Here is a 15,034-nt window from a genome sequence, read left to right as displayed (position 1 = left end):
AAAAAAAAAAAAAAAAAAAAAAAGAAAAGAAAAGAAAAAAGAAAGAAAGAGAGAGAAGAGCAGGAATCTCTAGGATTCTCCCTCTTTCTCCTTAAATTCTATCGCATCCATTATGAAGACACGTGTCACATTTTACCTTTTCTATTTTCGCTAGTACTACCATCTTCTCTCATCTGAACTGCGATGGTAGCCTCAGATTGTCTGTTACCTGTTTTCCCTCCTTTTTCACCCATCCCTTTCAACCTTGTTTCTCAAAGTACACTCCACAGACCAGCAGCATCTATCTCACCAAAGAGCCTGATCAGTTCTCAAAAATGCACATTCTCAGGCCCTGCACACAGCTATTGAATCTGAAGCTGCACTTTCTCATTTGAGAAGCTGTGCCCCAACTATTTCCAGGCCAATGCTTCTAAAACACAACTCTCAACTATGTCAATTTCCTGCTTAAAACCATTTAATTACCCCATCCCTATCTTGCTCCCCATCCCCACCTTACTCCCCATCTTCATTGCACGTGGCTTTGTGTGCCCCAAGAGGTATGTATGGCTCCTGCCCTTCTTTTCAGTTACTTTATCTCACTTTTTCCTTTAGCAACACCAAACTGCTTGCAGGTTCATTGTTCATAACAGGTTTCCTAAACTCTTCTGCCTCTGATACCCTTCTTTCCCTCTCCTCATTTGGTTACCCCCAACTCTTGCTTCATGGCCGATTAGGTGTCTCCTCTGTTAGGAATCCATTACCCATCTTTTTGGGTTTGGTGCCTGTTGAATGCAATTTCATGATGCTTCCTGCCTACCAGTCTCCACAAAGGTCCAAACTACTGTTATTAACTATTGATGTGCCTGCTTTGTCTGCCAGACTATGTGCTAATGCCTGTGTCTTGCTCAACACAGTCTCCCTGGACACTAGGAGAGAACCCAGCACAGAGCAGCTGCTCAGTGTGTTGAACTAAAGGGATGGTCAAAAGGGTCACAAAAGGGTAAAGGCAAATTCAGAAGGACAAAGGCAAGCATGGCAAAATTAATCTGAGTTTTAGCAGATGAAAAACCACATCAGGAAAACAAAAGAACTCAAAAAACGAGAATAAAGAATGAGAAAAATTCATGCTAAAGGAAACCTACCCAAGATCATGGAGGAGTTAAAATAGTCTCAGGTGTGTCTAGCTCCAGAACCCATATTCTTAGCCACCATGATATGCTGTTTCTTCCTACTTATTTCAGGTGCTCAACACATTCTTGGAATTCCTCTTTGACCTTTTGTAATTGGATGCATTCTTTCCAAAATGCATCACAAGTCTTCATTATTTGAGACTGGACTTAGTGTTTAGAAAAAAAAAACAAGAAATGGTAAAGTATGGTAACTAAAGTGCTATGGACTGACTTGGCTTCTCCCCAAATTCGTATGTTGATGCTGTCACCCAAAATGTGATTGTATTTGGAAATAGGGCTTTTAGAAAGTAATTAAGGTTGCCAGTACAGTGATGGATGCCTATAATGACAGGTAGACAGGAGACTGAGGCAGCAGGATCACAAGTTCAAGGCCAGCCTCAGCAATTTAGCAATACCCTGTCTCAAAAGAATTAAAAGGGTGTGATGGCACATACCTGTAATCCCTGCAACTTGGGAGACTGAGGCAGGAGGATCACAAGTTCAAAGCCAGCTTCAGCAACTTAGTGAGGCCCAAAGTAACTTAGCAAGACCCTGTCTCAAAATAAAATATAAGAAGTACTGGGGATGTTGCCCAGTTGTTAAGGTTCTCTGGATTCAATCCCCAGTATTAAAAAAAAAGTAATTAAGATTAAGTGAGATCATAAGGGTAGGGTCTTTATCAAATGGGATGGGTGGTCTTATAAGAAGAGAAAGAGATCTCTCTGTGTTCTTTCTGCCCCTCACCTCATGTAAGAACACAGTGAGAAGGCAGCCATCTACAAGCCAAGAAGAAAGTCCTTACCAGAATCATACAAGGCTAACACTCTCATTCCAGATTTCCAGCCTTTACAATTGTAAGCAATTAAATTTCTATTATTTGAGTTGCCCACTCTATGGTATGCTGTGATGGCAGCCTGAGGTGAGCAAGATAGTCATATTTGGGGTTAAAAAAATGAGATAGAACCATAAAGGATGAGTAATTAGCATTTGTAATGTTGAGAACAATTTTGTAAGGGAAGCATAAATATTTTGAATGTCAGAACATTAGAAATAGAGAATCATCTATAAGACACTTCATATGACATGCTTTTAACTGTTATAGAATCCATTGCATTTCTCTATAAAATATAATAAGCACAAAGAAAAAGTAAAAATAACCTATTCTACTAGGGCTAATAATGTGCTATATTTTATTCCAATTTATTGTTTTTGAAATCTTTATTCATCTGGGTGCAGTGGCTGTGCCTGTATTCCCAGCAGCTCAGAAGGCTGAGGCAGAAGGATAGCAAGTTCAAAGTCAACCTTAGCAACTTAGTGACACTCTATCTCTAAATTTATAAAGTATAACAAAGGCTGGGGATGTGGCTCAGTGGTTAAGTGCCTTTGGGTTCAATCCTGGTACCAAAAAATAAAAAATAAATAAATCTTTATTGTACAGTTCAAATATTTTAAATTATGCAGTGAGATACATATATATTACAATCTCTTTTTTCTAATGTTGTCAAATCACCTTGGACAACATTAGAAAAAAGAGATTGTAATTGATAAAATTTCTAAATTGATAAAATTTCCTAAAGCAAAAACCCATAATAAGGGCTGGGGATGTGGCTCAAGCAGTAACGTGCTCGCCTGGCATGCGACGGGCACTGGGTTGGATCCTTAGCACCACATAAAAATAAAATAAAAGATGTTGTGTCCACTGAAAACTGAAAAATAAATAAATTATTTCTCTCTTCTCTCTCTCTCTTTTAAAAAAACCCATAATAAGTCATATACATATATAAGTGAATACTCTAAATTATTTATTTTAACATAAAACATATGTATTTATATTCGCATATACCATCAATGATTTCCAGCATTGGTTTATTTAAGGTGGAAACAGAATGTAGATGCTTGGGAATCAATTTGAGTACAGAATCCTTTCAGATTTTGATATATTTTCTCCTCCAAACTTTTACTGCTACCATAGCCAAAACTATTTGACAGCACAGTTTTGCAAATTTCCCCAAGTCTTACAAAAATATCAACTTAATTTTCATAGAAACAACTCTTGCTTCCACTGCTCATAATAATTTTTGATATACATATAAGTTAATTGCAATTAAATAACAAGTAGTGCTGTAAAACATATGTTCAAGAAAATTATTACTAGTCAGCATGGGACTCAACTGGTGGATGTCAAAATATACAATCATACTAGTATAGTATGCTGCCCATGAGCTTTCTTCATAACATGGGCATATGCCAATATTTTTCCATTTTTTAATTTTTAAAATTTATTGTTATTGTTGATATTCTTATCATTATAATTTTATGTGTGTGTGTATGTGTGTGTGTGTGCACGCATGTGTGCTACTGCCAATAAAACCCAAGGGCACTCTAAACCCCCAGACCTTTTTAATTTTATTTTGAGACAGGGTCTCACTAATTGCAAAGGCTGGCCTCAAGCTTGAGATCCTCCTGCTCCAGCCTCCTGTGTTATTGGGATTACAGTAACGTGCCACTGTGCCCAGCTCTACCAATATTTTAAAGTGGAAATGGAAAGCATTGTCTTCATCATTAAGCAGAAGCTGGTTAAGACAGTTTCTACTGTCCTTGCTTATTAAAAAAAATAAATTAACAGACATGCACAGAGTGAAAAGTTAAAGTCCCCCATTCTCTCTTCAATAATCATGCCATTAACTGCTGCACCTCGTTTCATACCCATTTCATTGCATTCATCTATGCACGTGCCGAGCTTACATCATATGATGTGGTATGTGCTGCAATAAAAACTTAAGGTGAATTATCTTGTTTAATCCTCACAACAAACACATGAACCCATGAGATAATACCACCATTATCTCCAGTCCATAGATGAGTAAACTCAGGCTTAGAAAAGTTGAGTAATTTTCCCAAGGTCACTTAATGACAAACTATTCTTCCTCCTGAGAGGATTACCATACTACCTTACTTGGATCAAGTTAAATATTTGGGTCCATTTATCTATTTATTCAGTAAACATTTATTGAATGTCCACTCTTCCCAGGTACTAGGCTTAATTGCCAGGTATCCAAACACATTTTTTTTCTTTTGTGGTACTGGGGGTTGAACCCAGGGGCATGCTGCTACTGAGATACTTCCCCAGCCCTTTTTATTATTATTATTTTTTTAATTTAGAAATAGGGTCTCAGTAAGTTGCTGAGACTGGCCTCAAACTTGTGATCTACCTGCCTCACCTTCCCTCCCATGTAGCTGGGATTACAAGTATGCACCCCACACCCAGCTAAACACAGGATTTCTGTATTCAGGTACCTGGAAAAGGTACGTTGTTCTGGGAGTTACACGATTGCCCTAATTCTTTCTGGTAGAAATTGAGTAGAGCAAGATTACAATTCAGGTCTATTTTAACAAATTGTTATATGACAGCTCTAGGTGCATAGAAAGTTGTGTAGAATGTTTTTTTTAAATTTTTTTAGATGTTGATGGACCTTTATTTTATTTATTTTTTTTCATGTGGTGCTGAGAATTGAACCCAGGGTCTCACACATGCTAGGCAAGTGCTCTACCACTGAGCCATGACTCCAGCCCCTATAGATTGGTTTTTGAGCTAGCCATTTTGAATATTGTTTCCATGAAAAGATGAATTGTCATTGCTGTTGTTGTTTGGTACTGGGGATTGAACTCAGGGGCATTTTACCACTGAGCTACATCCCCAGCCAATTTTATTTTTTATTTTGAGACAGGACTTCAGTAAATTCCTGAGGCTGGCCTCAAACTTGCACTCCTCCTGCCTCAGCCTCCTGAGTCACTGGGATTACAGATGTGCACCACTGCAACCAATGAGGAATGAGTTTGGAACCCCCAGGAATCAGTGTTCAATGGTTATAACCCAGTAAATTAGACATTATAAATAAAAATTCACATGTGTTTTTGTGTATGTGTGTATATATATGTGTGTGTATATATATATATATATATATATATATATATATATATATATTACAGTACTGTACATTTATTAATTTTACAGTACTCTAATCTAAGGGAGATGATGGCAAGACAGGATTCCAGGTTGGAATTCCAGTTTCTTGAGAAGGGTTGACTGGTGGTACAGAATTTAGATCCAGTAAGGATCTTGATTAGAATGTTGAAATGTGCCAACTTAAACAAGAGCAAGAAATTGTACAGATAATCAGAAGTTCACAAAAGAGAAAATAGAAAAGTCATAGATAAGGTAATATCATGACAAAGATCATCATGACATGAAATTGGAGGAATTGGATCATAATGGTAAAAAAAAATTAAAAGTTGCATGTTCAGACAGAACCAAGACCATACCTATTATGCAACACATTCCAGAAGTCTGGCCAATTTGAATGTACACTATGGAGGGCTGAAGGGAAATACCTGTCCAGGACAGAGATGGGGGTGAAGGACACTAGCCATGTGAGCGCCTGACCTCCAAATGCATAAATGCCAAAGGCTTTTAGAGTCATTTGGCAACATATACAGGGATGAAAGAATCAAGGGATTATTCTTATAAACATGGTATAGGATCTTACTGAAGGGAGCAGAAAGCCTTGATTTGAAACCTTAAAAGGATGGCTATATATTCTTTGTGACTACAGAAACATTTAAATATACAAACACATGGAATGTGGCAGCGTTGATAGGGAGGATTAAGTGCCCTGATAGAAAATAAGAATTAAAAATGAAGAGGAAAAAGGAAAATCTTGAGTGTTTTAAATTATTTGCAAAGAAACTGGAGTCTATGATGGAATTTAGTCCTTGTGACTGAAATGTTTCTTTGGTGTTGGAAAAAGTATTGCTGTCATCCCTCTCTCTTTAGAAATTCCTTTTTTTTTTTTTTCATAATAAAAATCCCGTGGCAGCTCCTTGTCTGGAGGACTTTAAAAATAGGAGCGATTTCATCTGTCTGGAATGGTCTGTGTCAGCACTTGCCCTAGGCAAGGTTGCTACACAGGCGAAACGCCCCCGCCCCCTTCCCCCTACCAGGCACCCTCATCCCTAGCCCCCCACACTCTTGGCACCCCCCACCCTCAGGGCTGACTCTGACTTCCGGCCGGAGCTCCCATGTGAACTCCCACATCAAATCAAACTCCTTTCCTCAGTACCGCAGCTCTCTCTCCAGGTGCTAGGGATGCAATAGGTTTCACCCTTTGCGGCCTATTTGCATTTAAAAATAGGATCCTGGTTAACCCAAATGAATCTTGAGTCGGTGGAGCTCTGGGCTGTGTAACCAAGTGGAGGGAAGTCCAGGGGGAGAGGGGTGTGTTTTTGGTCAGTGGGGGAAGGGGCGAGATAGGCCGCCTTCCTGGAAGCTATTAAATCCCAGATGTGGGCTCTTTTCAGTGAGCTGCTGCCTTGGGGTGGGGGTGGATGGACTTTCTGACCTCTCAAGGTTGCTGTGGATTCTATGGGTCGGTGATTTCCAGCTACATTTCCCTGCACCCAGCTTCCTTTGCAGCGCTCCGGGCGCCTTGTGACTCGGCTTTAACTAGAGGTTTTCAGCAGTTTGTCTTTGTGCCTATCAGCCAGGGCCCAATTTTCCCATCACGGTCTTCCTTGCAAACAGCAACCCTTGGGTTTGGCAATGGTGGCGGCTGAAGATTAGCCCCAGCCATACTGAGTTCAAAGAGATTTCCACAGACAGCTCTTCAAAGCTCTTGTTTTCAGAGAAGAAGTCTAAGGAAGCCACTGCTTCATGCTCTCAGTGTGTGTGGGCTTTATGCAGAAATATTTGTGGCCTTATGTGAAAATATTTGTGGCCTTATGTGAACAGAGACTCCCGTATGGAGAGTTGGTGGGCAAAACTATCAAGCAAAATCTACTCAAGGAGTGCATATGATTAATTTGGTCCTTTTCATATTGGATTAGCAAACATTCAAGGTTTCCTACTATGTGCTAGGTTTTGAGTTGGACCAGATGGGTAACAAGGAAAAGAAAGCATGGTCCGGGCATCTTGGAGCTGGGGTTGTGGCTCAGTGGCAGAGCATTTGCCTAGCACATGTGAGGCACTGGGTTCAATCCTCAGCACCGCATAAAAATAAATAGATAAAATAAAGCTACTGAATCCATCTACAACTAAAAATATTTAAAAAGAAAGATAGAAAGCTCAGTCCCAGCTGTGAAGGAATTCAGTCTAGGGGGCAGATAGACAGTCAGCATAAGAAGCACCACGTTTGAGGTGAGCTAGGGTGCATGGGAGCACAGGGGCCTGCCTGTGGCCAATAAGGCTGATAGCATCAGAGACAGCTCCCCTGGGGAGATGACATCTGAGCTGAGTAGGAGTAAGCCAACCACAGAAAGGTGGGAAGGAAGGTCTGTGGAGAAGGAATGACATGAGCAGAGGCAAAGAAGCATGAAGCAACTTGACATGTGTGGGGAACTTAGAGCAGGCTGTGATTATTAGGGGAAAGTGTCAGGGAGAGGGGACAAGAAATGAGGCTGGAGGGGCAGGTCTCTTACTGAGGAATATAAGCTTTATCCTGAGGAGAGCCTCTGAAGGATTTTAAGCAGGGGAGTAAAGGGTCAGATTTACATCTTGATTAAACTAACTGTCAATTGGGGGAAAATCATTCAAATTGCCTGTGAGATGAATTGATTAAAATTTCCATTGAAAGGGTAAATTTGCAGATCAAGCCATAGTTAAGTGCAAGGCTCTCTTTTTCCAAGAAGGGCTATCATTAAGCTGAGGCGTTTTCAGGGATGTTGCTGAAACCATATATACATAAGATGCACATATGTGTTTGTAAAGCTCCCAACATCTTTTAGGAGGAATCAGGTCCTTTAAATGATGTGGTGGGTAAAGGAAAGGGGCTTTACGAGAGTCTTGCTGCTTCAACCCTTTATTCCAAACTGCAGCGACAACATAAGGTTAAGAAAATGCAAACTGTGCTGTGATCTCTTTGTTTTGTTTAGCAAAAGTCATCTGGAAAGGCACTGTTTAACCTGAGTTGCAGCCATCTCAATCTTGCCGAAAAGGAATATTTTGGGTTAGAATTCTGCAGCCATTCTGGAAACAATGTAAGTTTCTTTTATTGTAGGCTTGTTTTGTGTATGTCTAGAAATGCTTGCAAAGGCAGTTTGCATCTAGGTATGTAGGGCTCAATCCCTTAACTGAAAAAAGAAACACCATTTACACACACCTTACAAAGTGATAGAATGTAATAACTATTGCCCCTTCCTCCTTGTTTATTAAAAGTCACCTCAGTTTTTCAAACACAAACTCTTCTACCACATGCTCCAGTTTTGTCACTCTCTGATCAGTTCTCCACACTGTATCCATTTTGACTTTCCAGAGGCTGGACCTCGATCCCCAGAATTAAGGCTCCTGACCTCCCCAGAAAATCTTTAGGGGATTCTTCCTTCCTCTTTTTCAGTCCTAACATTCACGATGTTCTTTTACTGTGTCCTGCGCTGGCATATCTACTCCAGAACCTTCCCAGAAAGGCTCCTCAGGTCTATTAAACAGTCCTTTGGGAGTCGGTAGGATTCAAAAATGGAGCCAAATGCCTTCATTAGTCTTTGTAGCAACTAATGAGACTTGTGTGTGACACCTTTGTCATCCAACTGAGGCAGGGGAGCAGTGATTCAAATGTCAACAACAAAGAGTTTATAGATCAAAAACATTCACTGTCATTGGAAAAATATGAGTGGGCAGATTGTGGTGAAGGTACATCATCTCTATGACACTGCTGTTTGTTTCCAACTATCTTTAGAAAGCTAAATAGTCCTGGTATTTGTTTATTTCTTGTTGCCCTTTTTCTGGTACCAAAAGAAAAACTGTTGTGCTCAATGCCATGTTCTAACAATTTTTTTTCATTGATGTTATTACAGGTTTGGTTGGAACTTTTGAAACCCCTAACAAAGCAAGTAAAAAGTAAGTATGGAAAATCATTTAAGGAATATAGTTTGCAGTTCACACTTGAAAAATATTTCAGCAATCCCACACTATTCCTTACCTTAACATAAAGGGAGAAAAGGACTTTGACATATTATCTCAATCCTTCATACATTCAGTATATTTGGCAATTTAGAAAATTGTTTTAATTTTGCCTGAGATGAAGGAGATCATGCCACTGGATCTTTGAGTACATCTGAAGAACACTGGTAATTATGGCGCTCTGTGGATTGGCTCTAGGAATAGATCTCATGCTCTGGCACTGCAAATCTTCAAGCATCCTTAATGTCAATCTGCAATGCCATTCACTTTCTGCCTGAAGAGTCATTAGTTTTATGCCATCACAAACACCCCCCATTTGCTTCAGTTCATAATCGAGTGCCTTCTATGCATGAAATATTTCCCCCTATAGTTCACTATCTAGTGTGGTTGTTCTCAAATTTCAGAGTGCCTTAGGATCACCTGGGGTTCCTGCTAAAATACAGATTCCTGAACCTTATTTCTGGGTTGTCCACCAGCAATCTGCATGTTTAACCACTTCTGCAGGTGTTTCTGAGGCAGATGGACGTCAGTCAACACTTTGAAAAACACTGTTCGGTACCTCTTTTCCTGGTTCCTCTTCCCCCACCTGCTCTTTACATGTGGGTGCTTCTCACAGTTCTGTTTGTTCCTGCTGTGTAATGATCATCTGTCACATTATTCTAATAGCTTCCAAACTGATTCTCCCCAATCCATCATCTACATTACTCCCAAAGGGATCTATTGAAAATACAACCCTGACCACATTGGTCTCCTGCTTAAAATGCTTCCTGGCTCCCTTTTACCCACCAAGTAAGGTCCAACCTCCTCAGCATGATGACCCAAAGCACTGGTCTCTGACTACCTTTCTAGCTTTGCCCCTGTCACCAACCATCTGTATTCCTATCTCTGCTGACTTTAACAAAACTAACCTCTGGTGTAGGCATGATAGATAAAATATAGGATGCCCAATGGAATTGGAATTTCAGATAAACAATGATTTTTTGTATAGTACATCCCATGTAATTATTATTTAAATGAAATTCAGATTGAACTGGGACTCTTGCACTTTTATTTGCTGAATCTGGTTGCCTTGTTCCATTCTCAGCTCCTCTAGAAAGACTTCCTTGACCGTCTTCAAACTTTTTTCTCCCTCTTGTGCTTTCCCAGTACTCAGTGCTTACAACACTTTGTGGGTTTGGATTTGTCTATCTAGATATCCAACTCACCTACCACACTGGCAGCTAATAGCTGCCTTTGTATTCCCAGAATCTGCCTAATATAGTCCTTGGCACATGGTAGGCATCCAAGAAATATTTACAGAATATCATGTATTGAATGACACTAATGCTATGTGTATGTAGTTACTTGTTTCTTCTTGTTAGGTATACATGACAGTAGAGTGTATTCTGACATATTATACATACATGGAGCATAACTTATTCTAATTAGGATCCTATTTTGTGGTTGGACATGATACAGAGTTTCACTGGTCATGTATTCATATATGAATATAGAAAAATTATGTCCAATGTGACTACTTTTGATATTCTTTTCTTATTTGTGGTGTTGGGGATGAAACCCAGAACCTTGTGCATGCTGGGAGAGTGCTGTACAACTGAGCTGCACATACCCTTGGCTCAAGTTTCTTATTTTCAAATGCAAGTAGGTGCAAAAATAGGTAGATATGGTTCTTCTAGTGTATATTTCAAGATATAGACATTGGTCCACACTGCTTCTAGTTCCTTTATGAGAGCCTTAAGCCAAGTGATAATCATGTGTTTCAGCTTAACTTGGGCCCTTTTCTCAAGCAGGAATGCAGAATCTCAAGCAGCAAGTGGTAGATTTTTTTTGAATAGGACATTTCCGAGGACAAATAGTAGGCCCCAAAGGCGGCACATCTTTAAAAAAAGAAACTATAAGGGAGAGTGGGTAGGAGAGGGGTGGGAAAACTTTTCCAATTCCTGTCCACATAAAGACACTATACAAATGAAAAATTGAAGTTTAAAATAAAAGTCTAATGGAAAGGACAAATAGAAAGGGGAGGAAAGTAAAGAAGTAGGTGCGGGTGGGTGTCTGTGTATGTTTCTGTGTGTAAAGACCTGTAACTGTTATGATGGACATTTAATTACAACTTATGGAGATATTGTGTTTTAAGATCCTAAGGAGGTTGTTTTCAAATTTATGGTGAAATTTTTCCCAGTGGACCCTGGACATCTTCGGGAAGAACTTACAAGGTATAGTACCTTTGTGTCTGCTGCATGATGTTACTTGAGGATCATCATTCTCCATTGATTGGGAAGGGGCTTCTGGCTCCCCTTAGCAAGACTTGGCCCTATGTCACTCTCTGGGAGATGGAAAGGAGCAGGAGAGAGAAAGAGCCTGGCTGGTCTCCAAGATGTAAATCTTCAAAAGTTTGGAGCTTCAGGGAGAATGAGGGGTGATATTCTAGAAGTGGTAGCAAACCTGGCTGACCCTTAGGGGTTATGTGATTAACTGCTACAGCAATAACCATGCTCTCCCTCATAGCATGATACCAGCTGATTTCTGTGAACATTGAAAATAGGCACGTGTGTGTGTGTGTGTGTGTGTGTGTATATATATATATATATATATATCTCATAAGTAGAATCCGAGACATTCTGTAATGATGATGTATACTTATGAAAGATGCCCTTTGGAATGACAATGTAAACCTACTTCTGCAAAAATTCATTGTCAATACAATACTCCCCCAACCCTTACTCTGCTTTCTAGACTTAGACTCTTAAACATAGAACAGATCTAAGAGATAACCCAGTCCAACCCTCTTGGTTTACAGATGAGGAAACATGTCCTGGGAGTTAAAATGATTTGGCCAACATCACAGGATGTTGGCAGTTATTCTTCCTGACGTCTCCCCTCCTACATGGTTCATAGATAGTTCAACCTCACCCCTTTCATACAAGGAAACTTTTCTGAGAGGTCCTGCACAAGTCACTTTTCATAAGCCTCTCTCTTCCTATTTTTCTCTCCAAATTCTCTCCACATTTGTGAGTTGTAGGCCAGTTTCCCAGATAACCTATTATCTTGGTATTTATGTTAGTTCGCATTCATAAACCCATTTCAGTTAAGTTTTAAATTATGACCAATTTTGATGGAGATAAACACATTCTCTCCCCATCCCTCAAAAAAAAAAAAAAAAAAAAACAACCCGAGAAAATCAATGTGATGATGAATGATTCATCAGCTGTTCAGAGGAAAGATTTGGTATTTGTAGCAGGCAGCTGCCTTCTTAACAGCAAGGAACGTGTCAAATGACAAGAAGTTTCTTTCTTGTTAGGAACACAAAGAAATTCACTTTCCTTTTAGCAACTGAACTGATTTTTTTCTCATTTCCATCTCTATTTGAAAACAGGCAATGGCAAATGTTAAGTTCCCTTTCGCTTTTCCCCATTGGTCCATTTAAGAATACTTAACTGGCTGAATTCATAAGGATACTTGTTTGAGGCTAATATGTGGATTTCTGTGAGTGGTGTGCAAATATAATTTTTCTAATTGAGTCATTTCTAATGCATTAGGGAGCTCACAATTCTAAGGATTATAATGATTAATGCTTTTGTAAACTGAATAATCATCTGCTAAATTTTTCAATCTGTATTTTCGTCTATCACCTGCAATTAATTTTGATCCACCACATGGCCTTCAAGGCTTAATTAGTTACCAAAAAGGTCAACTGAACTTCATTCAGAAAATCACATTTTAGTCAGGAGTGGTGGTGCACAGCCATAAGCCAGCTACTCCAAGATGATGAGGCAAGAGGATCATAAGCTAAGGGCTACACTGGGCACTTAGCAAGACCCTATTTCAAAGTAAAATAAAAAGGCTGAGGATGTAGCTGACTTGCAGAGTGCTTGTCCAGCATATACAAGGCTCTGGGTTCAATTCCCAGTGCCAAAAATTATTGTATTTTATATAGGGAAGCACCCACTGTAGATATTCAATAAATGTTTTAATGTATAAAATAAAATCAATATTTTACCTTGGACCATGGAAGAAAGCAGTGGTGGAGTCTTTATTATACACATTTTTCCCAAAAGTTGATTCTCCTTTGATAAGACCTTAAATGTGTGGGACAAATGCTATCTGTTTGGTAGAGCCCCAAATACCAACCTTCATTTTAAGGGTCCCTGGTGAGATGCTGGTGGGGAAAAAGGCTTAATTCCATTCAGCAAATGTTCCTTATGATACCTCTTCTGTGTAAAGTGTTGGGCTGGGCTCCAATGATAGAGATAGCAATTCAGGCAAAGGGAATAACGTGGGCAGAAGCCTGGCCCCAAGTCCTTGATTTCTGAAATCATAATCTTTGGGTGATATGACCTTGTTAAATCATGTCACCCCTCTCTGTATAAGTGTAAACCAGGCTGATCATTCCTGGTCCACCAACCTTCTTGTTATTGAAGAGAGTACTTGGTAACACTATTTTGTTTGTGGTGCTGTGAATGGAACCCAGGGCCTCATGCATGCTAGGAAAGCACTCAACCACTGAGCTACACTCTAGCCTTTGACTGCACTTTCTCAACAGTTCAGTACTGGCCTCAAAAGTGCCTTCATTCTTGCTGGCTCTTCTTTTCTCTCTTGTTTGGAATGTGGCTTTGCTACGTGGCAGAAACTACCAGAGAATGATTGGCCACTTCCCTCAAGTTGGCGGGAGGATTTGGCCAGGGTGATTCCTAATGGCTGCAAAAACTGCCAAAATGCTGGATCAGCACTTTGTGGTCTGGGGCTGGTTTGGGGCTGAAGCAAATCTTACGAATTACTCACCACTGGGGGTGCCATTCGTCTCTTGAATTATCTTGGGTCTGGCAGAAGTGAAATGCTCTTTCTTATTCCTGTTTCTCTCTCTAAGAGATTTTTCCCAACTTCTTTGCAGGTATCTTTTTACTCTTCAAATAAAGAAGGATTTGGCTCTAGGAAGGCTTCCCTGCAGTGACAACTGTACAGCGTTGATGGTATCTCACATCTTACAATGTAAGTAACTAATGTCTGCTTTGGGGCCTATCAGCCAGATGGAGACCCAAGCAAAAGAGCTGAACATCCCAGTGTGAATATCACTGTGTTAGGGCTTAAAAGGACAGACAGCCTGGATAAGATCTAGAAAAACAGCATGGTGCAGCAGAAAGAGGCTGCTTCATTGCAGCCATTGAGATTTGTATCAAATTCTGTTCTGTCTCTACTACTTCCTAACTGTGGAGGGCAAGTCCCTTTCCTTCTCTGAGCCTGAGTGTCCTTGCCTTTAAAATAGAAATAAGAATACCCTCTCACAGGGTGGTTCTGTAGATTAAAAGTAAATGCTGATTTTCTTTTACCTCAGTCCAACCTGCCCCTCCCACTGCCCCTGGGCTTGCTGTCCAGGAACTGGTTTGGACAAATCTGGGCATGGACTTTGCCAGGCAGGCACTGACTGCCTCTGTTTGCCCCCAGGATACATCTCTGGTATGTGCTCTCTGTAGCACACTGTCACGTTCAATATGATTTCTGTGTTGCTCTTTATCATGGTTTCAGAGAACAAAGCACAGAGTACAGCAGGTGGAGAGAGGCTAAAAGGGAAAAAGGCCCCAGGCATCTATTAGTGTTCCCCATATGCTAGCAGCCATAGTTGGACTAGACTGAATAACAAAGGTAGGCGGAGGAGGCAGAACAGTGGGGGCCTGCCTGGGAGGGTTGACACTGGACAGGCCAGGCTGCTCCTGTAGCCCTAAGGGTAGGGTCTAGGCAGCTGAAGATAACATCTCTTCTTCTAAGGCCAGCTGGACTTTCTCTCTATTTTAGAGGCCTCCCAAGAATATACTGTTCCTTAGTAATCCTGCAGGACCATAACTTCAGTTTCTTGTTTCATAAGTTCATTTTTGACCTCTGCCCCCTTACCTTTCTGCCAGTCCATAAATGGTTGATTTCACTAGGAACTCCAGAACGAAGT

General features: G+C 40.3%; 1 protein-coding gene across 1 annotated transcript in view; it reads left to right on the top strand.

The window, feature by feature from the left end:
- The window catches only part of Frmd7 (FERM domain containing 7), a 92,118-nt gene that overhangs the window by 57,819 nt on the left and 19,265 nt on the right, over positions 1 to 15,034 (top strand). The window contains exons 2-5 of the mRNA XM_048796566.1: positions 8,076 to 8,180; positions 8,994 to 9,036; positions 11,279 to 11,312; positions 13,988 to 14,085. Coding sequence (XP_048652523.1) covers positions 8,076 to 8,180; positions 8,994 to 9,036; positions 11,279 to 11,312; positions 13,988 to 14,085 — 280 coding nt within the window. The remainder of the gene's footprint in view (positions 1 to 8,075; positions 8,181 to 8,993; positions 9,037 to 11,278; positions 11,313 to 13,987; positions 14,086 to 15,034) is intronic.

The sequence above is a fragment of the Marmota marmota genome, unplaced genomic scaffold (assembly GCF_001458135.2).
Source record: "Marmota marmota marmota unplaced genomic scaffold, marMar, whole genome shotgun sequence".
NCBI lineage: Eukaryota > Metazoa > Chordata > Mammalia > Rodentia > Sciuridae > Marmota > Marmota marmota.
This window is presented reverse-complemented; position numbering and strand designations above follow the sequence as displayed.